The sequence below is a fragment of the Bombina bombina genome, chromosome 10, assembly GCF_027579735.1.
Source record: "Bombina bombina isolate aBomBom1 chromosome 10, aBomBom1.pri, whole genome shotgun sequence".
Taxonomy (NCBI): Eukaryota; Metazoa; Chordata; class Amphibia; order Anura; family Bombinatoridae; genus Bombina; species Bombina bombina.
Window position 1 is genome coordinate 15,821,698 of NC_069508.1, and position 26,914 is coordinate 15,848,611.

A 26,914-nucleotide genomic window follows, 5' to 3' on the forward strand; every position below is an offset into this window, starting at 1 on the left:
ATAAATTTGTCTTCATTCTCTTGCTATCCTTATTTGAAAAAGAAGGCATCTAAGCTAAGGAGCCAGTAAATGTTTGGTTCAGACCATGGACAGCACTTGTTTATTGGTGCTGTCCAATCAGCAAGAACAACCCAGATTGTTCACAAAAAATGGGCCGGCATCTAAACTTACATTCTTGCTTTTTAAATAAACATACCAAGAAAATGAAGACAATTTGATAGTAGGAGTAAACTAGAAAGTTGCTTAAAATTGCCTGCTCTATCTGAATCACAAAAGAAAAAATTTGGGTTCAGTGTCCCTTTAAATCATAATTATTTTAAGAAATCATCAGAATAATTATCAGTAGATCAATGAGATCTGCTTTGTTCAGATGTGGCTAAATGCTGAAATGAAATAGTATCTGGGACTTTACAGCATTAAGTAAAGCAGGTGTGCTGAGCCGTCATATTCTGGGTGTGGCCTTGATCTATAGGAAATGGCAGTAAAATAAAGCTATATATTTGTATATAGAGTTACTCTGTATTGATATTCTGGTTTTGTTGGCAGACGCTGTACAGTCCATGAAAAACTCATCAGCTCCATTCTCTAAGCGGAGAAACACAATGTCTGGTTCCTCTAACTGCAGGTACAGTAGCTATGTGAGACACCAGCTACCCCTCACATAGAGCATTGATCATAACAAGTATTCTGTTTCCCCGATAATCAGACCTGCCTATACATTGTACGTAGCATGTTTATAGCTATACAGATATAGAGATTATATATTGTGTTTGACGGGGGGTTCCGTTCTTTAGATAGGGGTTACTCTGAGCCTTGTTTAAATTGTATCATACTTTCAGCATATAAGGCTCATGTGTGCCTGATTTTCCCTTGCGTCTTATATGTAAAAGTATGTGAAGCAGCGCACTGCTGGCCAGGAACGGCAGATACTGATACAGGAATGATTGTTGAATGAATTGGAATTGCTGGGAGTGAGGGAAAATGGAATGGTGAGATAATGAGATGGTTACATAGACGGAGGCTGAAAGCATAAAAGGCTGAGGTCTGGACGGAGAGGCTTGAGACCATATCTGAGGAGTCTGTTGTTTGCTACATGCTGAAAGGCACCTTAGTTCACATCTGCGTGAAAAGCCCCAGGGATATGCGACTGTATATATCAAACATGAAGGTTCATTTATATAAAACAACTACTGTGCAGAGTACGTCAGGGTGAAGCCTTTGTAAAAAGTCACCTTGCTTTATTCTGATGCCCTCAGTACTCCCTTAAGGGCAGCTACACAGCAGTCATGTGACTTACGATTTACTTTTTTCTGTCTATAATAAATAAATAAACATCTTGGGAAAGACATTTTGTAGTTTGAGATGTGAATTTGCATTTCTTCCTATTCTGTATCTGTAGAGTTTGTTTGTTTTTGACTCCTGTGGTTTATTGTTGTCATTTATCTTACAGGAACACGCAGAATATGGCGTCATCCCCTGGCCCAGGTAATGTCCATGACACATTGCTTGAGACTGTTAGTGTAGGTCGGATGCTTTTTGGCACAAATGCAACAATCTAGGACATTACTTAGTGTTACACAATTTAGAAATTAAATGGACAGTAAAGTCATAATTAGAGATTCATGATGTAGACAGAGAATACAACTGTAAACAACTTACTAATTTACTTCTATTTAATGTGCTTCCTTCTCTTCTTATCCCTTGTTGAAGGGTTTATCTAGGTAAGCTCAGGAGCTGCAAATCACCTGATTGGTGGCTGCATATATATGCCTATAGTCATTGGCTCACCCATGTGTTCAACTAGCTCCCAGTAGTGCATTGCTGCTCCGTCAACAAATGATACCAAGAGAATGAAGAACATTTGATAATAGAAGTAAACTGTAAAGTTGTTTAAAATTGTTTAATCTGAATTATGAAACTGCTTGTATCATAAGGCAATCAGGAAGTACCAGGGATATATGTGCTGGGCTGCTTGTATCATAAGGCAATCAGGAAGTACCAGGGATATATGTGCTGGGCTGCTTGTATCATAAGGCAATCAGGAAGTACCGGGGATATATGTGCTGGGCTGCTTGTATCATAAGGCAATCAGGAAGTACCAGGGATATATGAGCTGGGCTGCTTGTATCATAAGGCAATCAGGAAGTACCAGGGATATATGTGTTGGGCTGCTGGTATCATAAGGCAATCAGGAAGTACCAGGGTTATATGTGCTGGGCTGCTTGTATCATAAGGCAATCAGGAAGTACCAGGGTTATATGTGCTGGGCTGCTTGTATCATAAGGCAATCAGGAAGTACCAGGGTTATATGTGCTGGGCTGCTTGTATCATAAGGCAATCAGGAAGTACCAGGGATATATGTGCTGGGCTGCCTGTATCATAAGGTAATCAGGAAGTACCAGGGATATATGTGCTGGGCTGCTTGTATCATAAGGCAATCAGGAAGTACCGGGGATATATGTGCTGGGCTGCTTGTATCATAAGGCAATCAGGAAGTACCGGGGATATATGTGCTGGGCTGCTTGTATCATAAGGCAATCAGGAAGTACCGGGGATATATGTGCTGGGCTGCTTGTATCATAAGGCAATCAGGAAGTACCGGGGATATATGTGCTGGGCTGCTTGTATCATAAGGCAATCAGGAAGTACCGGGGATATATGTGCTGGGCTGCTTGTATCATAAGGCAATCAGGAAGTACCAGGGATATATGTGCTGGGCTGCTTGTATCATAAGGCAATCAGGAAGTACCGGGGATATATGTGCTGGGCTGCTTGTATCATAAGGCAATCAGGAAGTACCGGGGATATATGTGCTGGGCTGCTTGTATCATAAGGCAATCAGGAAGTACCGGGGATATATGTGCTGGGCTGCTTGTATCATAAGGCAATCAGGAAGTACCAGGGATATATGTGCTGGGCTGCTTGTATCATAAGGCAATCAGGAAGTACCAGGGATATATGTGCTGGGCTGCTTGTATCATAAGGCAATCAGGAAGTACCGGGGATATATGTGCTGGGCTGCTTGTATCATAAGGCAATCAGGAAGTACCGGGGATATATGTGCTGGGCTGCTTGTATCATAAGGCAATCAGGAAGTACCAGGGTTATATGTGCTGGGCTGCTTGTATCATAAGGCAATCAGGAAGTACCAGGGTTATATGTGCTGGGCTGCTTGTATCATAAGGCAATCAGGAAGTACCAGGGTTATATGTGCTGGGCTGCTTGTATCATAAGGCAATCAGGAAGTACCAGGGATATATGTGCTGGGCTGCCTGTATCATAAGGTAATCAGGAAGTACCAGGGATATATGTGCTGGGCTGCTTGTATCATAAGGCAATCAGGAAGTACCGGGGATATATGTGCTGGGCTGCTTGTATCATAAGGCAATCAGGAAGTACCGGGGATATATGTGCTGGGCTGCTTGTATCATAAGGCAATCAGGAAGTACCGGGGATATATGTGCTGGGCTGCTTGTATCATAAGGCAATCAGGAAGTACCAGGGATATATGTGCTGGGCTGCTTGTATCATAAGGCAATCAGGAAGTACCGGGGATATATGTGCTGGGCTGCTTGTATCATAAGGCAATCAGGAAGTACCGGGGATATATGTGCTGGGCTGCTTGTATCATAAGGCAATCAGGAAGTACCGGGGATATATGTGCTGGGCTGCTTGTATCATAAGGCAATCAGGAAGTACCGGGGATATATGTGCTGGGCTGCTTGTATCATAAGGCAATCAGGAAGTACCGGGGATATATGTGCTGGGCTGCTTGTATCATAAGGCAATCAGGAAGTACCGGGGATATATGTGCTGGGCTGCTTGTATCATAAGGCAATCAGGAAGTACCGGGGATATATGTGCTGGGCTGCTTGTATCATAAGGCAATCAGGAAGTACCGGGGATATATGTGCTGGGCTGCTTGTATCATAAGGCAATCAGGAAGTACCAGGGATATATGTGCTGGGCTGCTTGTATCATAAGGCAATCAGGAAGTACCAGGGATATATGTGCTGGGCTGCTTGTATCATAAGGCAATCAGGAAGTACCGGGGATATATGTGCTGGGCTGCTTGTATCATAAGGCAATCAGGAAGTACCAGGGATATATGTGCTGGGCTGCTTGTATCATAAGGCAATCAGGAAGTACCGGGGATATATGTGCTGGGCTGCTTGTATCATAAGGCAATCAGGAAGTACCAGGGTTATATGTGCTGGGCTGCTTGTATTATAAGGCAATCAGGAAGTACCAGGGTTATATGTGCTGGGCTGCTTGTATTATAAGGCAATCAGGAAGTACCAGGGATATATGTGCTGGGCTGCTTGTATCATAAGGCAACCAGGAAGTACCAGGGATATATGTGCTGGGCTGCCTGTATCATAAGGTAATCAGGTAGTACCAGGGATATATGTGCTGGGCTGCTTGTATCGTAAGGCAATCAGGAAGTACCAGGGATATATGTGCTGGGCTGCTTGTATCATAAGGCAATCAGGAAGTACCAGGGATATATGTGCTGGGCTGCTTGTATCATAAGGCAATCAGGAAGTACCGGGGATATATGTGCTGGGCTGCCTGTATCATAAGGTAATCAGGAAGTACCAGGGATATATGTGCTGGGCTGCTTGTATCATAAGGCAATCAGGAAGTACTGGGGATATATGTGCTGGGCTGCTTGTATCATAAGGCAATCAGGAAGTACCAGGGATATATGAGCTGGGCTGCTTGTATCATAAGGCAATCAGGAAGTACCAGGGATATATGTGCTGGGCTGCTTGTATCATAAGGCAATCAGGAAGTACCAGGGATATATGTGCTGGGCTGCTTGTATCATAAGGCAATCAGGAAGTACCAGGGATATATGTGCTGGGCTGCTTGTATCATAAGGCAATCAGGAAGTACCAGGGATATATGTGCTGGGCTGCTTGTATCATAAGGCAATCAGAAAGTACCAGGGATATATGTGCCGGGCTGCTTGTATCATAAGACAATCAGGAAGTACCAGGGATATATGTGCTGGGCTGCTTGTATCATAAGGCAATCAGGAAGTACCAGGGTTATATATGTGCTGGGCTGCTTGTATCATAAGGCAATCAGGAAGTACCAGGGATATATGTGCTGGGCTGCTTGTATCATAAGGCAATCAGGAAGTACCGGGGATATATGTGCTGGGCTGCTTGTATCATAAGGCAATCAGGAAGTACCAGGGATATATGTGCTGGGCTGCTTGTATCATAAGGCAATCAGGAAGTACCGGGGATATATGTGCTGGGCTGCTTGTATCATAAGGCAATCAGGAAGTACCGGGGATATATGTGCTGGGCTGCTTGTATCATAAGGCAATCAGGAAGTACCAGGGATATATGTGCTGGGCTGCTTGTATCATAAGGCAATCAGGAAGTACCGGGGATATATGTGCTGGGCTGCTTGTATCATAAGGCAATCAGGAAGTACCGGGGATATATGTGCTGGGCTGCTTGTATCATAAGGCAATCAGGAAGTACCAGGGATATATGTGCTGGGCTGCTTGTATCATAAGGCAATCAGGAAGTACCAGGGATATATGTGCTGGGCTGCTTGTATCATAAGGCAATCAGGAAGTACCGGGGATATATGTGCTGGGCTGCTTGTATCATAAGGCAATCAGGAAGTACCGGGGATATATGTGCTGGGCTGCTTGTATCATAAGGCAATCAGGAAGTACCGGGGATATATGTGCTGGGCTGCCTGTATCATAAGGCAATCAGGAAGTACCAGGGATATATGTGCTGGGCTGCTTGTATCATAAGGTAATCAGGAAGTACCGGGGATATATGTGCTGGGCTGCTTGTATCATAAGGCAATCAGGAAGTACCAGGGTTATATGTGCTGGGCTGCTTGTATTATAAGGCAATCAGGAAGTACCAGGGATATATGTGCTGGGCTGCTTGTATCATAAGGCAACCAGGAAGTACCAGGGATATATGTGCTGGGCTGCCTGTATCATAAGGTAATCAGGAAGTACCAGGGATATATGTGCTGGGCTGCTTGTATCATAAGGCAATCAGGAAGTACCAGGGATATATGTGCTGGGCTGCTTGTATCATAAGGCAATCAGGAAGTACCGGTGATATATGTACTGGGCTGCTTGTATCATAAGGCAATCAGGAAGTACCGGGGATATATGTGCTGGGCTGCCTGTATCATAAGGTAATCAGGAAGTACCAGGGATATATGTGCTGGGCTGCTTGTATCATAAGGCAATCCGGAAGTACCGGGGATATATGTGCTGGGCTGCTTGTATCATAAGGCAATCAGGAAGTACCGGGGATATATGTGCTGGGCTGCTTGTATCATAAGGCAATCAGGAAGTACCAGGGATATATGTGCTGGGCTGCTTGTATCATAAGGCAATTAGGAAGTACCAGGGATATATGTGCTGGGCTGCTTGTATCATAAGGCAATCAGGAAGTACCAGGGATATATGTGCTGGGCTGCTTGTATCATAAGGCAATCAGGAAGTACCAGGGATATATGTGCTGGGCTGCTTGTATCATAAGGCAATCAGAAAGTACCAGGGATATATGTGCCGGGCTGCTTGTATCATAAGACAATCAGGAAGTACCAGGGATATATGTGCTGGGCTGCTTGTATCATAAGGCAATCAGGAAGTACCAGGGTTATATATGTGCTGGGCTGCTTGTATCATAAGGCAATCAGGAAGTACCAGGGATATATGTGCTGGGCTGCTTGTATCATAAGGCAATCAGGAAGTACCGGGGATATATGTGCTGGGCTGCTTGTATCATAAGGCAATCAGGAAGTACCAGGGATATATGTGCTGGGCTGCTTGTATCATAAGGCAATCAGGAAGTACCAGGGTTATATATGCTGGGCTGCTTGTATCATAAGGCAATCAGGAAGTACCAGGGATATATGTGCTGGGCTGCTTGTATCATAAGGCAATCAGGAAGTACCAGGGATATATGTGCTGGGCTGTTTCTTAAATTCTTTTGGGTAGCATCAGACAGTTTAGACTAACAATAGGCGCCTGGTCCATGCACATTATAAAGCATATTCGCATGTAAATACCTCATTAAAACAGTAAATATCCATCTGTATCAGGGGATTATTATTTCACTATTTTATTATTTCTTCCTTTAAATATGCATTGACACCTTTTAATACATTTTGAAGTCAAAACGTTTTACAATAATTTTACAGCAAACATGAGTATTAACGTTGTAAACATTCACTGTGACTTGCACCTCACTGGCTGGGTCTATAGACCATTCGTAACTTTCTTTGTGAGGGTCTTTGCCAAGCTGATGGCTTCAGGATAGGAAGATGTAGGCTAAATAGCTGATACAATCCACAAAGGAAGACCGCACACTCTCCAGAGTGGGTCACGGAAAAAGGGTTAGCCAGTTCCCAATAGCACTATAATAAATACGTTTTTCCAGCCTCCAAGTCATTTTTTAAAAGACCTTTATTTTTTTAAGCAGGGTCCATGAGCCAGAACAACTGCAAATTAAAGCCAGGTAGTTCTCGTGGCGTTAGTCCCCCTTTGCAATAAAATTGTAATTACAGTTACTTTAAATTGCAAATCATTTTTTCCTACTGATGTGAGTCATCTGCACAATAAATTTAACGTGATTTTCCCAATGTTATTTTTAGCTTCAATTCGGAGGTCATCATCTATGTCATATGTAGATGGTCAGATTGGGACATGGCCCAAAGAGAAACGGTAAGAAGATAATCTGCTGCCTATTATTAGTTTATATGTAACAGAGACTGAATTTGAGTTTGGCTTTAGTCACAGTAGGCACCAGAAAAATAAACAAATCTTCTCTTCATATGATTACCTCAAACCCTCAATACCCCCAGCTTGTTTCTCATAATACAAACCACAGTAGCCCCCACACTCGGAGATATCAAGCCCAGCATTCGATATGATAAAAGTCAAATTATTAGAACATCGTTTAAAACATGAGATCATATAATAAGCGTAACAGGTGAACTGCTAGCAGGTAAACAGAGGCTCCACAGCATACGTGTTTCGTGCGGTTGCGCACTTGTTCGCCGCATGAAACGCGTATGCCGTGGAGCCTCTGTTTACCTGCTAGCAGTTCACCTGTTACGCTTATTATATGATCTCATGTTTTTAACGATGTTCTAATAATTTGACTTTTATCTTATTGAATGCCGGGCTTGATATCTCTGAGTGTGGGGGCTACTGTGGTCTGTTTTATGTTCTGGCAATATTGGCGAGTACGCTGCCCCCAGCATCTGGAGATTTATACCGGAACCCTGCTCTCCTACTGTGCCGTTACTAAAGAGCCCCAGGGATAGTATCAGTGCGCCTCTGACTACCACTGTATGCATGTTTCTCTTAATACGTTTCTGTTTTTAAAAATGTTTAATACAGAGATTGTCACAAGCCCTGTTTCTAACCACACCCCTCTTTGTTAATTGGTTAATTTTAACCACTGTCTTCTGAACTCTCAAGTACGTGCTCGGACAGAATAACTGTCATTTGTTAGTTCAGTGGTTATAAATATAAAACACATTTAAAAAAAAAAAGTTAATTTATTTCATATTTTCCACTACTGTTTAGTCCTTCATATTGCTGGATGTTCTTATTGAGTCTATCTCTACCTTGCCATTATCCATTTATCCCCTGTCAGCATTCGCCTACGATAGGGCAAATACAAAGCATTTCATTTTTTACTAATAAACACAACTGGAGTTATAGCACAGTTCAGTAACACGATGAATAAACAGTTTGTAGAGATATCGAGAAATAATTTGTAGTCCTATATTTTCTGCATCTAACTTAATTATTTGCAGCAGACAGAAGATTCTTTATACAGTGGATTTATCATAAACTATAGCAATCTTCTCTGTATTGTGCATAAAATATTAATTTGAATGTGAATCTTTTAAATGTTAAATGTAAATCCATTCAAATCTGTTTTTATCCAGGTCATCTGTACATGGTGTTTCCTTTGACATCTCATTTGATAAAGATGATGGTATCCGTGTGACCACCCCAAGCAGACCGATTCGTAGGTCCATAAGCACTGAAGGATTCTCACTGAATGCAGCTCGCATTCCTAAACACATACGAAAGAACCTGTCATTCCAGCCTATCAATGGGCAAGGACAGTCCGAGAGTATTGATGAGGAACGGAGTCAACTTAACCACAATGATGCTTCCAGCAACCAGTGGGACTCTGATGAGGCAGAACAGCCTGAGAGATACAATGGTCCACTTGAAACTAGAATCAGTGTGGATGAACTTGATGGGCAGGTGGAAGCCCCTAGTATTGAAGAAGCACTAAAGATCATCCATAACCCGGAACGGTTGCCTGTTGTTGGTGACCAAGTCAATAACGGGTTTTTTCTGCACAGCCACAATATGAATTTAGCTCTGCAGGGAGTCCCACCAGGTCTGACAGAAGAAAATCAAGAGCACAGTCTGGAGATGAAAGGTGTTCAGAGCCCTGCCACAGACAACACAGAGGTGGATACTGGGATTCATGTCCCAGATGACATCCCAGAAACTATGGATGAGGATTCTTCTTTGAAAGACTATACTGTCAGCTTGGATTCTGACTTGGATGACCCTCTGAAGCTGCATCAGGACTATGGTGGACAGATTCCTCATTCCAGAGAGCCTGTCAGCCCCTGTCCAAGCTCAGTAAGTGGCAAGTCTCAGGCGGGCAGCACGGCCTCTTCCAGCTCTGGCATCAAAATGACCAGCTTTGCAGAGCAAAAGTTTAGAAAATTGAATTCTGGTGATGGTAGGAGCAGCGGAAGCAGCTCCCAAAAAACTACTCCAGAGGGGTCTGAGCTAAATATTCCTCAGGTTCTAGCTTTCGGACAAGCCCAGGAGGAGAGTACCGTTCCCCAAAGCAGAGACACAACACAGCTGTTGGCATCAGAAGTGGTCCAGTTGAGAATGAAGCTGGAGGAGAAGAGAAGAGCTATTGAGGCACAAAAGAAAAAAATGGAAGCAGAGTTTACACGACAGAGACAGAAAATGGGTCGAACTGCATTTCTTAATGTTGTGAAAAAGAAGGGAGATGGTATCTCTTCCCTGAAAGAAGAAGCAGGGACTATGGAAAGTGATAAAATGGCTCAAGAGAGTGATGGAGAGAGAGAAACTTCAGGTATTAATAATCAAGCTGTAAAAAATATGAACTTAAAACTTTTTGCAGCTCAGACCCCATCAAAGTGGCTGAAGTCTCCCACCAATCCTGGAGAGACAGAAACGTCTTGGAGCTTAACAAGCCCGAGTGAAGAAAACATGAGTGAAGTTGAGCTTGGAGAGTACACAAAATCTATTGAGAAACTCAACTTTTCTCTGGGTTTTCTGCAGCAAGAGATGCAGCGTTTGGCGTTACAGCAGGATGTGTTGATGCAGATGAGAGAGAAGCAAGCTTGGGTTATCTCCCCACCAGAGCCCGCTCCACAAAGGCAACTGAACACAAAACCTGCAAGCAAACCTTCAGTAACGTGGTCTCCCATTCCTTGCTTCAGTATGGAATCCCCACGTCCAGTTCATAGGTCCCCCCAGACATCTGTTAAAAAGACTGTGTCCTTCCCCCCCAAGCTTCAACGGCCACCTCGTCCAAACGAGCTCAAAATAACACCTTTAAACCGAACGTTGACTCCCCCTCAGTCTGTTGACAGTCTGCCCCGTCTCCGAAGATTCTCACCAAGTCAAATTCAGACAAGGTCATTTGTTTGCTTTGGAGATGATAGAAAACCTGGAACAGAAGCTCCAGAGGTTAAGGAACAATGCGTTGTAGACGGAGGGACTTCTGTGACAGATTATGTAAGGCCAGACAAAGCACTAGATTCTAATCAGACTTGTGAAAAATCTGAGATGAGACCAATAGAAACCAGCGTATCAGAGGTGTTGTCTCATCCCATTGTAGAAACTGTGTGTGTCACTCCCAACGATGAGCAGTATAGCCAGCGCAGCTTCTCAACATCCAAAAATGTTAGCCTTATTGAAGTTCCTCTTTCCAAACTGCAGCCTCCAGATCTGGCCTCCATTGAGAAGAATGAAGACGACACTGACAAAGAGCTGATCGGCGAGGACCAGAAAGTCTGCTGTGGGTTCTTCTTCAAGGTTAGTGAGGGTTTGTCAGCTTGTGTGTTTTTTTATTACAGTATTAAAACAAACTCATGAGTACCCCCTTGTATAGGAGTGCATAAGTATATTTGTGTGAGTACACCTGTGTATATGAGTGCATAAGTATATGTGTGTATGAGTACACCTGTGTATATGAGTGCATAAGTATATGTGTGTGTGTATGAGTACACCTGTGTATATGAGCGCATAATTATATGTGTGTGTATGAATACCCCCTTGTATATGAGCGCATAAGTATATTTGTGTGTATTAATACCCCCTTACATAGGAGTGCATAAGTATATTTGTGTGTATGAATACCCCCTTGTATATGAGCGCATAAGTATATGTGCATGTATGAATACCCCCTTGTATAGTAGTGCATAAGTATATTTGTGTGTGTGTGTATATATGAGGGCATAAGTATATTTGTGTGTCTGTGAGTACCCCCTTGAATATGAGTGCATAAGTATATTTGTGTGTGTGTGTATTTGAGGGCATAAGTATATTTGTGTGTGTATGAGTACCCCCTTGTATATGAGGGCATAAGTATATTTGTGTGTGTATGAGTGCATAAGTATATTTGTGTGTGTATGAGTACCCCCTTGTATATGAGCGCATAAGTATATTTGTGTGTATGAATACCCCCTTGTATATGAGCACATAAGTATATTTGTGTGTATGAATACACCTGTGTATATGAGGGCATAAGTATATTTGTGTGTATGAATACCCCCTTGTATATGAGCGCATAAGTATATTTGTGTGTATGAATACCCCCTTGTATATGAGCACATAAGTATATTTGTGTGTATGAATACACCTGTGTATATGAGGGCATAAGTATATTTGTGTGTGTGTGAGTGCATAAGTATATTTGTGTGTGTATGAGTACCCCCTTGTATATGAGTGCATAAGTATATTTGTGTGTGTATGAGTACCCCCTTGTATATGAGCGCATAAGTATATTTGTGTGTATGAATACCCCCTTGTATATGAGCACATAAGTATATTTGTGTGTATGAATACCCCCTTGTATATGAGCACATAAGTATATTTGTGTGTATGAATACACCTGTGTATATGAGGGCATAAGTATATTTGTGTGTATGAATACCCCCTTGTATATGAGCGCATAAGTATATTTGTGTGTATGAATACCCCCTTGTATATGAGCGCATAAGTATATTTGTGTGTATGAATACTCCCTTGTATATGAGCGCATAAGTATATTTGTGTGTATGAATACCCCCTTGTATATGAGTGCATAAGTATATTTGTGTGTATGAATACCCCCTTGTATAGGAGTGCATAAGTATATTTGTGTGTATGAATACCCCCTTGTATATGAGCGCATAAGTATATGTGCATGTATGAATACCCCCTTGTATATGAGCGCATAAGTATATTTGTGTGTATGAATACCCCCTTGTATATGAGTGCATAAGTATATTTGTGTGTATGAATACCCCCTTGTATATGAGTGCATAAGTATATTTGTGTGTATGAATACCCCCTTGTATATGAGCGCATAAGTATATTTGTGTGTATGAATACTCCCTTGTATATGAGCGCATAAGTATATTTGTGTGTATGAATACCCCCTTGCATAGGAGTGCATAAGTATATTTGTGTGTGTGTGAGTACACCTGTGTATATGAGCGCATAAGTATATGTGTATGTATGAATACCCCCTTGTATAGGAGTGCATAAGTATATTTGTGTGTATGAATACCCCCTTGTATATGAGCGCATAAGTATATTTGTGTGTATGAATACCCCCTTGTATATGAGCGCATAAGTATATTTGTGTGTATGAATACCCCCTTGTATATGAGTGCATAAGTATATTTGTGTGTATGAATACACCTGTGTATATGAGGGCATAAGTATATTTGTGTGTATGAATACCCCCTTGTATATGAGCGCATAAGTATATTTGTGTGTATGAATACCCCCTTGTATATGAGCGCATAAGTATATTTGTGTGTATGAATAACCCCTTGCATAGGAGTGCATAAGTATATTTGTGTGTGTGTGAGTACACCTGTGTATATGAGCGCATAAGTATATGTGTATGTTTGAATACCCCCTTGTATAGGAGTGCATAAGTATATTTGTGTGTATGAATACCCCCTTGTATATGAGCGCATAAGTATATTTGTGTGTATTAATACCCCCTTACATAGGAGTGCATAAGTATATTTGTGTGTATGAATACCCCCTTGTATATGAGCGCATAAGTATATGTGTATGTATGAATACCCCCTTGTATAGGAGTGCATAAGTATATTTGTGTGTGTGTGTATATATGAGGGCATAAGTATATTTGTGTGTCTGTGAGTACCCCCTTGAATATGAGCGCATAAGTATATTTGTGTGTGTGTGTATATGAGGGCATAAGTATATTTGTGTGTGTATGAGTACCCCCTTGTATATGAGGGCATAAGTATATTTGTGTGTGTATGAGTGCATAAGTATATTTGTGTGTGTATGAGTACCCCCTTGTATAGGAGTGCATAAGTATATTTGTGTGTGTATGAGTACCCCCTTGTATAGGAGTGCATAAGTATATTTGTGTGTGTGTGTGTGTATGAGGGCATAACTACCGGTATATTTGTGTGTGTGTGAGTACCCCCTTGTATATGTCAATAATCGGTACAAGGGAAATTTAAGTTACGTTAAGTTGCAATTTTATGTATCGTATTTAATGTCCTGTTGTAATTATATAGCTGTTCAAGCTTCCTTTCTTTAAACAGAGATGGATTGTAATTCTTATTCTGGATATATCATATGATGCCGTGACTGATATATAGACTTATCTGTGATCAAAGCAGATGTCAATGTATCCTATGTTTTTAGCAAATGTATCCTTAATACTGCTCACCTTCGGGTTTTGTGTCGTACCTGCAGTGGTTGTCAGTATTCCTTGGGTTGCGTATCTCTAATCGGTAAATGCTGAGAGCAGGTGGTTATCCTGTCACCCTCAGGCTTAAGATACTCCTAGGGTTCTGTTCCGCTTCTCACAGTCGTGTCGGCTTCCTCCGTTGTCTCTTATACTGTTTTTGTGCGGGTGTTGTATCCAGCAGTCGATTTAGACAACTCGTTGCAGCTAAGGCGTTTTATAGCCTTTACACCGGTCTGTTCCTTTACAGATGGCTGATAGTGTGTGTACACATTCAATCCAGGTATGGTTCAGTCAGGTGATCTACGCGTTTCGGCGGGATCTTGAGAAAGGCATGTTTGTCCTATAGAGGTGCTGACATTCATGTTGGGGGGAATTAAAGTAGAGGTTTTGTTTTATAATGGTTCCTTGCAAAACTATTGTTTTGTAGCTTATCATCCTTTTATGCGTTTTTTTTAATTTGTCCCTTATTTCAGCTACCTACTGCATTTTGTTTTACTGCCAAATAATATAAAATTTTAAAGAAATGTGAAAAAAAAAATTAAAGGGACAGTCTAGTCAAAATTAAACTTTCATGATTCAGATAAGGCATGCAATTTTAATCAACTTTCTAATTTACTTTTTTAATCAGATTTTCTTTGTTCTCTTGGTATTCTTTAAAGCTAAACCTAGGTAGGCTCATATACTTATTTCTAAGCCCTTGAAGACCACCTCTTACCTCAGTGTATTTTGACCGTTTTTACAGCTAGACAGTGCTAGTTCATGTGTGCCATATAAAAAACATTGTGCTCACTCCTGTGGAGTTAATTTTGGCCAAAATGCAAGTCTTTCAAAAGAACTGAGATAAGGGGGCAGTCTGCAGCGGTTTAGATACAAGGTAATCACAGAGGTAATAAGTGTATTAATATAACAGTGTTGGTTATGCAAAACCGTGGCTAAACTGTTATCCGACAGACATTTGGCCTGCTGACATTTGTGTGACAGATAATATTCCGACAGACAAATGGCCGTCGGATAACATTCCGTCCACGAGATAGATAGGTAGATAGATACAGTTTTACCCAGACAGACAACCACAAGACATGCGGGGTGGGACCCATGCTTTGGTTCCCAGAGGCGGTTGTGAACCCCGAGGCTCTGATTATAACAGAGCACTCTGGAGCATATCTGCCCTCGACCGAACTAGGAACATAGTCTCTTGGACAGATGTCTGACGGACAAATGTGCTTCAGTATTCTGTCCGTCTGCATTCAGTCCGAGTACCATGCAAAACTGGGGAATGGGTAAGGATTATCTATATTTTAAACTATATCAATTCTGGAGTAGACTGCCCCTTTGAACTCTGAAGAAATATTTAATATGGTTTGTTTTATTGTTTATTCCTTTCCTGCAGGATGACCATAAGGAAGAGAATGACATGGCAGCAAAACGAGCTGCGCTGCTTGAGAAGAGATTGCGGAGAGAGCGTGAAAACCAGCAACGTAAACTTGAACAGGAGCTAGAACAAGAGCTCAAGAAGGAGGAAGCCAGGTTAGAACCCCTTCTTGGCCAGGGCAAAAGCTGCGTGGGGATTACAGAGTTACAATCACTATTATTATTTGATATGCACATTTTCAGTTGCTGGATGGGTCAGTGGGGCCCCAAAAAACATTATGTCTTTAAATATATTCACACGATTACAGATCTCATGCACCAATCCCAGGAGTAGTGGGTTAGGGAAACATTATAAGCCTCAGAGTTGTCACTTGATCCCAGTATTGCTGATTTAATACAATTTCGTATCTGCAGGCGTAAGTCAGAAGAGGAGCGGAATAAAAAGGAGGATGAGAAGAATCGACGAGAGTTTATCAAACAGGAATACCTGCGCCGGAAGCAGCTTAAACTAATGGAGGACATGGATTCGGTTATAAAACCAAGAAGCAACCTCAGCAAATCTCGGAAACCCCGGCCCAAATCTATCCATAGAGAGCTTGAATCCCCTAAAACCCCAACGGCAGTTCCTCCAGGTAATGTGGGGGTGGGTAAAATATTTAGATGATTTAAAAGTAGTAATATAGGTCTTCTCCTGTAACGGTACCAACCGGATACCAAGGGTTAACACCAGGGAACAATGTCCTGCATAGGGAATCAGCAGTTCACAACCCAGCCAGTTTTCAGGTTTAAAAAGAATGAATTTTATTAAGGCTCACATGCCCAGTATTTATGCAGGTCTGACCCCCCCCAGAAGGGGGGTTGAAAGAATGTTGTACATTAGATGGAGGGAACACGCCCTTTTACATGATACAATAGAATACCTTGCTCAAGCTGATAACAATTTAAACACAGACACACACTTGGCTTTCCTTATCATCTAGGGTCTGCTCTCTGAGGTTGATTAAACAATGGACTGTGTATCAATAACATTAATGACAGTGCACAATAGCTGAGGCTAAAGCTGAACACAGTTAACTCTTTCAGTGCTGACAGAAGGGTCTGTCACATCTACATAGCACAATATACAGCCTATAGACAACCTTTCTTATGTTATAGTCCAGAAGTGGCTAGGTTTGCCACAATGCTCCCCCAGAACCAAGCCGGCATACACAGTCTGATCCCAACGGATCGGCTTGGGGATGTCCGGGGCAACAACTTTCGGCTCAAGTAAGCTACGGGGTGTTCTCCGCCATCTGCTCCAACTTGGCTCAGTACTGCCCCCACCCCAAACATGGAAGCGTCTCTTCCCGGAGGGACTGGGCTTGGGTAGTCACAGGGTTAACATCAGCGGGATCCATGGGAGCATAGGCAGAAACAAGGGGGGCCAAGTCATTTCCAAGGAGAACATCAGCAGGTAAGTCCTTCTTGACCCCCACATTCACAAGTCTAGCGCCCACTCCCCAATCCAAATGTACCCTGGCAACAGGTAGGCGGAACACAGTGCCCCCTGCTACCCTCACAGCCACAGTGTCTCCAGTGTGCTGTTTCTCAGGCACCAAGTTCTCTTGAAGCAAGGTCATGGTAGTACCAGTATCCCGTAGACAACTGACCTCCTTCCCATTCACTTTAACCCGTTGCCGGTTATTCCGGTGGGCAGCTTGCACGGGGTCTGCTTCATGTAGGCTGCCCCAGCATTCTGGCGCCTCTACGTAGCGGGCCACAGGCTGAGGATTATGTGGGATTCCGCCAGCGGGTCTTCTCCAGGACTGTGCTTGATTCGCTGCGTTTAGGGGACACTCTGGTCTTTTGTGCCCTAGTTGCTTACATCCAAAGCACCGAATAGGTTGTGAGTAGCCCCGCGAATTGAACCGGGCTCTCTGAGGGTAGTTCGTGGCCGGAGGCCGTGTGGTATAGCGGTGCGCCGGGGGTTGGTAACTGGCAGCTGCTGGGGTGACTGGGGGTCTGTACTCCACTCTAGCAGTGGGCAATCGGTATACTGCTCCCCCTGCCCCTCGTACTGCCACGGATCCGCCAGTGGGTGCTGTATCCGGCACCAAATGGGGAGCTATCAGGGTTAAAGTAGCTCCCGAATCCCGAAGTCCCTGGACCGACATCACCTCATGCAGAATTCCCAGGGGTTCCTCGGCTTGGGTGCTCAACACCTCATGAGCGGCTGGCTCCGTTTGGTAATGGTGAGCAGCCGCCCTTGGGGCCAGGTTCTGTCTGACCTGGTTCCAAACTTGTCTGCTCCGATTTTGGGTGCACTCACGTGCCATATGTCCCCACTGCTTGCAGGTGTGGCATTGTATATTAGCCCGTCCGTTGTTAGGCTGTAGTCCATGGTGCCTCCTGGCATCAAAATGCTGGTCTGCTAATCTGGCTGCTTCGGTTAAGGTGAGGGGTTTTCGATCTCTCACCCATTCTTGGGCTTCTGGGGACAAGCCGTTAAAGAATTGCTCCAACAGCATCAGTTGTCGCAATTCTTCCATGGTGGTAGCTTGGCTGGCCTGTATCCACCCCTGAGATGCTTGATCCAGCTTGTGGGCCCACTCTGCATGGGAATCTCTTTCTGGCTTGCGCAGGCCTCTAAACTTGCGCCGGTATGCCTCTGAGGTAATGGCATATCTTTCCAAGATCGCTCTCTTCACTTTAGCGTAATCCTTGCTGTCCTCCCTGGGTACAGCGCGATACGCTTCCGCTGCCCTACCGGCTAGCTTGCCTGCTAGCACCGGCACCCATACGGACTGCTCCAAATCATGTAACTCGCACAGTCTCTCAAAATCCTGTAAATACCCATCAATCTCATCCTTCTCCTCACAAAACATTTTAAATGCATGGTATGGGATTTTGGGTCTTACTGGGTTGCTGAGTGCGTCCAAAATGGATTCTGCTCGGGAGGATGCATTCCGCGGACTGTGTGCCATCACGTACTCCTGCACATCTGCCATTACCACGGATAGCATATCCCGTGGTACAGGTTGGGGTAAAAATTCCAGCCTGGTCCTCATTTCCCTCTGGTATAGGGTCTCCTCCATGGCTGCTGGAGGCGTAGCGCTGCGAGCTCTGTCTCCCTCCATCAGCTCAGCAATTAATATAGCCTTGGGTTTGCTGCTGCCTATCTTTCCCCTGGCTTCTAGCAGTTCCTTTTACGTTTGTCTCTTTAGCTTAGAATAATCCATCTCCATTCACTTCGGTCCCTGGTACTCCTTCCATCTTAGTCAGTATTGTAGTAATCCCCCTCTTCCTGAGGTTACTGGCTTGTGTAGTTGCTCTTCTGGGCGATAAGGTTCATTCCGTCGCTTGCCACCAATTGTAACGGTACCAACCGGATACCAAGGGTTAACACCAGGGAACAATGTCCTGCATAGGGAATCAGCAGTTCACAACCCAGCCAGTTTTCAGGTTTAAAAAGAATGAATTTTATTAAGGCTCACATGCCCAGTATTTATGCAGGTCTGACCCCCCCCAGAAGGGGGGTTGAAAGAATGTTGTACATTAGATGGAGGGAACACGCCCTTTTACATGATACAATAGAATACCTTGCTCAAGCTGATAACAATTTAAACACAGACACACACTTGGCTTTCCTTATCATCTAGGGTCTGCTCTCTGAGGTTGATTAAACAATGGACTGTGTATCAATAACATTAATGACAGTGCACAATAGCTGAGGCTAAAGCTGAACACAGTTAACTCTTTCAGTGCTGACAGAAGGGTCTGTCACATCTACATAGCACAATATACAGCCTATAGACAACCTTTCTTATGTTATAGTCCAGAAGTGGCTAGGTTTGCCACATCTCCCTTATAAAAAATTATCCCATGTGCGTATGAAACAGGTTCTTTGAAAGAGGAAATGAAATCCACAGATATTTCTGTGTAAAGTAAATTACATTTATTTCACTACCTTCACACCTTAGGGGTCACTGAAGAGGGAGACAAACAGACAGACATATAGGCAGAGGGAATGATGGAGGAGCCGCAATTAAATATCACAGGAACTGCTGTTAGAAAGGGACAGAGTGGCAGACAGACAACAAGATCAGAGGGACGGTTGGAAGAGACAAGGGGAGAGTTATCATTCTTTTAAATATTATTTCATTAAATACCTAATGATTCTTCTTATAAAAGCTAAATTACTGGTTTAATATTTCCCATAAATGACACAAGGCGAGGGTGCCCCCAATCACCACTGCTTTTTGTACACATTTTAGAACCATAAAAAGTATCCAGTATATCAGTAATTATCAACCATGGCGCCACGTTACATTAGCGCTGAGGACAAGAAGTTCCAAATTGCTTATTCTATGGGGGGTTTTTTTTTGGGGGGGTTCAATATTGCCGAAATACACATTCCTATAAGTTTTTTCAAATCAGGTATATTAAATCAGGAAAGTCATATGGACTTTAACAAGTATGTTACAGTATAGTAATTTACAACTGCAATGGACCTTATACAGTGATGTTGTTTTGTCTAAACAAATTAAAATATTCACAGGTAAAAAGTGAGTACGTATGTTATTAATTATCCATCAGCAGTTTCCTTTCGTGACCATTGGGGGTCTGATCTCAGGAAGGCAGCGCTCTCACTAAAATACACACTAGGGACGTTGTGTAGCTGGTCTACTTGATAAACTCATTTTACAAGGTCAAAGGTCAGGCAGAGTTTTGAGTGATTAGTGACATGGCTATAAAAAACAAAACACTCGTACAAATTAAAAATGGACCATTTCCCATTTATGTCCCAAAAATTACAATTATGAATAAAATGTATCAAATACATATGAACCTGAATTGCCTCAGTCAAAAAAATGTAACTGTTAATAAATTTGTTTACTGTTATGTGCACACTACCCACAGTCTTTACTAGAGTATGTGCACACTACCCACAGTCTTTACTAGAGTATGTGCACACTACCCAGTCTTTACTAGAGTATGTGCACACTACCCACAGTCTTTACTAGAGTATGTGCACACTACCCACAGTCTTTACTAGAGTATGTGCACACTACCCACAGTCTTTACTAGAGTATGTGCACACTACCCACAGTCTTTACTAGAGTATGTGCACACTACCCACAGTCTTTACTAGAATTGCTCACACCGTAGCTATGCCATAGGCTATGCGCTCACACTCCCCCCCCCCGCTCCGTGTTGCACGCTCACACTACCTCTGCGCTCACACTACCTCTGCGCCCGCTGCTGCGCGCTCACACTACCTCTGCGCCCGCTGCTGCACGCTCACACTACCTCTGCGCCCGCTGCTGCGCGCTCACACTACCTCTGCGCCCGCTGCTGCGCTCAAAAACACACTCCTCCATACCCCTGCTATGCACACACACTACCCCTGCACCCATTGCTTCACACACACACACTGACCATTTGCACCCCTGCTGTACATCCACACTGCACCCCTATTGTGCCTTCTTACTGCCCCCTGCTGCGCACACACATACACTGGCCCTGTGCCCCCTGCTGCGCCCACATACACTGGCCCTGTGCCCCCTGTTGTGCTCTCACACTGCTCCTGTGTTTGTTTCTCAGCATCCAGCCTTTCTCTGGCCTCTCTAAACACAGGTGACAATGACAGCGTGCATTCTGGGAAACGAACGCCAAGGTAAGTTCTGCATACAGGTTTATAAAACATTACTTGACTAATGTTCAGTTGTTTTTGGCCACCAGCTGGCATGTGATATAGGTGCAGCCGAGCAGCTTTAGTCATTGTCTGAGTGTCTCACTCACAGCACTCTGGGAGGGACCTGGGCACAGTTTTGTCTATGAAAGTCAATTGTCAGGTGCTGTCTGCTGAAGTGGTGCTGTATGTAGATCCCCAACAACTAAGGCACAAAATAGAACAATGTGTCCAAAACATATTCATTTTTGTTATGCCACAAATGTCCCTAATTTAAATGACTGTTTCCAGAATTGATATCGAACAAACACAATGTAATACCTTGTTTATAACATAGTGTAATTAGCAAAAGCAGTGTATGCTGTTGTATACTGATGTGCCTGCATTTGTGCATTTAATTCAAATTATAAATTATACAAAATCATTTTCAGACATAGATAGGATTGAGAATGGGGTGAGAGACCAGGTAGAGGAGGATGTGAGAGAGGAGGGAGAGAGGATGTGAGAGAGGGAGAGGGGGATGTGAGAGGGAGAGAGGAGGAAGAGGGGGGTGAGAGAGAGGAGGGGGATGTGTGAGAGAGAGAGGGGGGTATGTGTGTGAGAGAGGGGGGGATGTGTGTGAGAGAGGGGGGATGTGTGTGAGAGAGAGAGGGGGGGTGTGAGAGAGAGAGAGAGGGGTGTGTGAGAGAGAGAGGGGGGATTTGTGTGTGAGAGAGAGGGGGGATGTGTGTGCGTGTGAGAGAGAGGGGTGTGTGTGTGTGAGAGAAAGGGGGGGGGTGAGAGAGGGGGGGTGAGAGAGAGAGGGGGGGCGTTTGTGTGAGATAGAGGGGGGATGTGTGTGTGAGAGAGAGAGGGGGGGTGTGTGTGAAAGAGAGAGGGGGGATGTGTGTGTGAGAGAGGAAGGGGGGATGTGTATGTGAGAGAGAGACAGAGGGGGGAGTGAGAGAGAGGGGGGGGTGTGAGAGAGAGGGGGGGGATGTGTGTGTGAGAGAGAGAGGGGGGGTGTGTGTGTAAGAGAGGAAGGGGGGATGTGTGTGAGAGAGAGAGGGGGGATGTGTGTGTGAGAGAGAGGGGGGGTGAGAGAGAGAGGGGGGATGTGTGTGTGAGAGAGAGGGGGGGTGAGAGAGAGAGCGGGGGATGTGTGTGAGAGAGAGGGGGGATGTGTGTGTGTGAGAGAGAGGGGGTGAGAGAGAGAGGGGGGGATGTGTGTGAGAGAGAGGGGGGGTGGGTGAGAGAGAGGGGGGGTGAGAGAGAGAGAGAGGGGGGTGTGAGAGAGAGAGGGGGTGTGTGATAGAGGGGGGTGTGTGTGAGAGAGAGGGGGGGTGTCTGTGAGAGAGAGGGGGGATGTCTGTGTGTGTGAGAGAGAGAGGGGGGATGTGTGAGAGAGAGGGGGGGATGTGTGTGTGTGTGAGGGGGGTGAGAGAGAGGGGGGGATGTGTGTGAGAGAGAGAGAGAGGGGGGATGTGTGAGAGAGAGAGGGGGGTATGAGAGAGAGAGGGGGGATGTGTGTGTGAGAGAGAGAGAGGGTGTGTGTGAGACAGAGAGAGCGGTGTGTGTGAGAGAGAGAGGGGTGTGTGTGAGAGAGAGAGGGGGGATGTGTGTCAGAGAGAGGGGGGATGTGTGTGTGAGAGAGAGAGGGGGTGTGTGAGAGAGGGGGTGTGTGAGAGAGAGAGGGGTGTGTGTGAGAGAGAGAGAGAGAGGGGGGTGTGAGAGAGAGAGGGTGTGTGTGAGAGAGAGGGGGGTGTGAGAGAGAGAGGGGGGGAATGTCTGTGAGAGAGAGGGGGGGATGTCTGTGTGAGAGAGAGGGAGGGGATGCGTGAGAGAGAGGGGGGGATGCGTGAGAGAGAGAGGGGGATGCGTGAGAGAAGGAGGGGGGATGCGTGAGAGAGGTAAGGGGGATGCATGAGAGAGGGAGGGGGGATGCGTGAGAGAGGGAGGGGGGGATGTGAGAGGGAGGGGGGGATGTGTGAGAGAGGGAGGGGGGATGTGTGAGAGAGGGAGGGGGGATGTGAGAGGGAGGGGGGGATGTGAGAGGGAGGGGGGGATGTGTGAGAGAGGGAGGGGGGATGTGTGTGAGAGGGAAGGGGGATGTGAGACAGGAGGGAGAGGGGGATATGTGAGAGGGGGATGTGAGAGAGAGAGAGAGGGGAGTGGAGAGGGGGATGTGAGAGAGAGGATTGGAGGGGGGGATGTGAGAGAGAGAGGAGGATGTAAGAGAGAGAGACAGGAGGGAGAGGGGGGTGAGAGAGACAGGAGGGAGAGGGGGGTGAGAGAGACAGGAGGGAGAGGGGGGTGAGAGAGACAGGAGGGAGAGGGGGTGAGAGAGACAGGAGGGAGAGGGGGATGAGAGAGGAGGGAGAGGGGGATGAGAGAGACAGGAGGGAGAGGGGGATGAGAGAGACAGGAGGGAGAGGGGGATGAGAGAAGAAGAGGGAGAGGGGGGTGAGAGAAGAGGAGGGAGAGGGGGATGAGAGAAGAGGAGGGAGAGGGGGATGAGAGAGACGGGAGGGAGAGGTGGATGAGAGAGACAGGAGGGAGAAGGGGATGAGAGAGACAGGAGGGAGAGGGGGATGAGAGAGATAGGAGGGAGAGGGGGATGAGAGGAGGGAGAGGGGGATGAGAGAGAGAGGAGGGAGAGAGGGATGAGAGAGAGAGGAGGGAGAGGGGGATGAGACAGGAGGGAGAGGGGGATGAGAGAGAGAGGAGGGAGAGGGGGATGAGAGAGATAGGAGGGAGAGGGGGATGAGAGAGAGAGGAGGGAGAGGGGGATGAGAGAGAGAGGAGGGAGAGAGGGATGAGAGAGAGAGTAGGGAGAGGGGGATGAGACAGGAGGGAGAGGGGGATGATAGAGGAGGGAGAGGGGGATGAGAGAGAGAGAGGAGGGAGAGGGGGATGAGAGAGAGGAGGGAGAGGGGGATGAGAGAGAGGAGAGAGGGGGATGAGAGAGGGAGAGGGGGATGAGAGAGACAGGAGGGAGCGGGGGATGAGGGAGAGGGAATGAGAGAGAGAGAGGAGGGAGAGGGGGATGAGAGAGAGGAGGGAGAGGGGGATGAGAGAGAGGAGGGGGATGAGAGAGACAGGAGGGAGCGGGGGATGAGGGAGACAGGAGGGGAGAGAGGGATGTGTGAGAGAAAGAGAGGAGCAAGCGGGTGTGTGTGTGAGAGACTGGAGGGAGAGGGTGATGTGAGAGAGAGAGGGGGGAATGTGAGAGGAGGAAGGGGGGATGAGAGAGACAGGAGGGAGAGAGGGATGTGAGAGAGAGAGAGGAGCAAGCGGGTATGTGTGTGTGTGAGAGACTGGAGGGAGAGAGGGATGTGAGAGAGAGAGAGAGAGAGGAGCAAGCGGGTGTGTGTGTGTGTGTGAGAGACTGGAGGGAGAGAGGGATGTGAGAGAGAGAGAGAGAGAGAGAGAGGAGCAAGCGGGTGTGTGTGTGTGTGTGTGAGAGACTGGAGGGAGAGAGGAGCAAGCGGGTGTGTGTGTGTGTGAGAGACTGGAGGGAGAGAGGCATGTGAGAGAGAGAGAGAGAGGAGCAAGCGGGTGTGTGTGTGTGTGTGTGAGAGACTGGAGGGAGAGAGGGATGTGAGAGAGAGGAGCAAGCGGGTGTGTGTGTGAGAGACTGGAGGGAGAGAGGGATGTGAGAGAGAGGAGCAAGCGGGTGTGTGTGTGTGTGAGAGACTGGAGGGAGAGAGGGATGTGAGAGAGAGAGAGAGAGAGGAGCAAGCGGGTATGTGTGTGTGTGAGAGACTGGAGGGAGAGAGGGATGTGAGAGAGAGAGAGAGAGAGAGAGAGAGAGGAGCAAGCGGGTGTGTGTGTGTGTGTGAGAGACTGGAGGGAGAGAGGGATGTGAGAGAGAGAGAGAGAGAGAGAGAGAGAGAGGAGCAAGCGGGTGTGTGTGTGAGAGACTGGAGGGAGAGAGGGATGTGAGAGAGAGGAGCAAGCGTGTGTGTGTGTGTGTGTGAGAGACTGGAGAGAGAGAGAGGAGCAAGTGGGTGTGTGTGTGTGTGAGAGACTGGAGAGAGAGAGAGGAGCAAGCGGGTGTGTGTGTGTGTGTGAGAGACTGGAGAGAGAGAGGGATGTGAGAGAGAGAGAGAGAGAGAGAGAGGAGCAAGCGGGTGTGTGTGTGTGAGAGAGACTGGAGGGAGAGAGGGATGTGAGAGAGAGAGAGAGAGAGAGAGAGAGAGGAGCAAGCGGGTGTGTGTGTGAGAGACTGGAGGGAGAGAGGGATGTGAGAGAGAGAGAGAGAGGAGCAAGCGGGTGTGTGTGTGTGAGAGACTGGAGAGAGAGAGGGATGTGAGAGAGAGAGAGAGAGAGAGGAGCAAGCGGGTGTGTGTGTGTGTGTGTGTGTGTGTGTGAGAGACTGGAGGGAGAGAGGGATGTGAGAGAGAGAGAGAGAGAGAGAGAGGAGCAAGCGGGTGTGTGTGTGAGAGACTGGAGGGAGAGAGGGATGTGAGAGAGAGAGAGAGAGGAGCAAGCGGGTGTGTGTGTGTGTGTGAGAGACTGGAGAGAGAGAGAGGAGCAAGCGGGTGTGTGTGTGTGTGTGAGAGACTGGAGGGAGAGAGGGATGTGAGAGAGAGAGAGAGGAGCAAGCGGGTGTGTGTGTGTGAGACGAGAGGGGGATGTTAGAGCGCTTAGACATGTTTTATTTGCCTAAATCTTCACTTTTTTAGTGTAATTGTGTGTTCAGTCCATTTAGGTCTGAATCAGTTGAAGGATATTTATCTCCTGGACCTTGTGGAAGTCGTAATGGTGAGAAAGACTGGGAGAATGCGTCGACCACATCGTCTGTAGCATCAGCAACAGATTATACAGGTGAGCAATAGCTAGATATTGTCAGGCATGATAAAGTACACTGTGTTATATGATGATGAGTATCGGTGACACATAATTGGACACCCATCCCTCATGTAAATGTCACGTGCCCATATCATACCGCACAGCAGTTATGTGTATACAACCTGTCTGTATTCTGCCCACAGGACCAAAGCTGTACAAGGAGCCGAGTGCTAAATCTAACAAGTACATCATTCAGAATGCGCTGGCGCACTGCTGCTTGGCCGGGAAAGTGAACGAAAGTCAGAAGAACAAAATATTAGAGGTGAATTTATCATTATGTGTGGGTAAAAGGGCACACTAGTGGCATCATACAGAAGACAGTGATTTGTCCTTCACTTGTCGTATTCACTAAATAAATGTTTATCCACTTCTTAAAGGGAAACTCAAGTCAAAATTAGACTTTCATGAGAGCAGCAATTTAAACAACTTTCCAATTTACTTCCATTAACTACATATGCACAGTCTTTTTATATTTACTCATTTTGAGTCACCAGCTCCTACTGAGCATGTGCAAGAATTCACAGAATATATGTGTATGCATTTGTGATTGGCTGGTGGCTGTCACGTGATGCAGGGGAGTGGAAATATACAGAACTTTGTGAGAACAAAATCTACTACTCATTTGCAGTTCAGGCTCTGCGCTATTGCATTGTCTTTTTATTATGCATTCGTTTAGTGGCCCTTTAAGCTTTCGTTTAGTGGCCCTTTAAGCCTTTGTTTAGTGGCCTTTTAAGCCTTTGTTTAATGGCCCTTTAAGCCTTCGTTTAGTGGCCCTTTAAGCCTTCTCAGAGTGTTAGCGTGTTGCCCATGTTCCCTGTAGCAGCAAATACATTAAAGGGACATAAAAACCAATTCTTTTCTTTCATGGTTCAGATAGAGCATTTGATTTGCAATAACTTCCCAATGTATTTCTATTATCTAACTTGTATCCTTTGTTGAGAAGTCTACCTAGGCAGGCTCAGAGGCTGCACATAAATTGGCTTTCAGCTAGCTCCCAGTAGTGCGTTAC

General features: G+C 45.5%; 1 protein-coding gene across 1 annotated transcript in view; it reads left to right on the forward strand.

Moving 5' to 3' along the window:
• Positions 1-26,914, forward strand: part of CAMSAP2 (calmodulin regulated spectrin associated protein family member 2) — a 158,349-nt gene that overhangs the window by 125,327 nt on the left and 6,108 nt on the right. Inside the window, exons 8-16 of the mRNA XM_053693815.1 lie at positions 547-625; positions 1,451-1,485; positions 7,654-7,723; positions 8,962-11,119; positions 15,421-15,557; positions 15,816-16,033; positions 20,985-21,057; positions 25,757-25,881; positions 26,049-26,167. Of these exons, the coding sequence (XP_053549790.1) occupies positions 547-625; positions 1,451-1,485; positions 7,654-7,723; positions 8,962-11,119; positions 15,421-15,557; positions 15,816-16,033; positions 20,985-21,057; positions 25,757-25,881; positions 26,049-26,167 (3,014 nt within the window). The remainder of the gene's footprint in view (positions 1-546; positions 626-1,450; positions 1,486-7,653; positions 7,724-8,961; positions 11,120-15,420; positions 15,558-15,815; positions 16,034-20,984; positions 21,058-25,756; positions 25,882-26,048; positions 26,168-26,914) is intronic.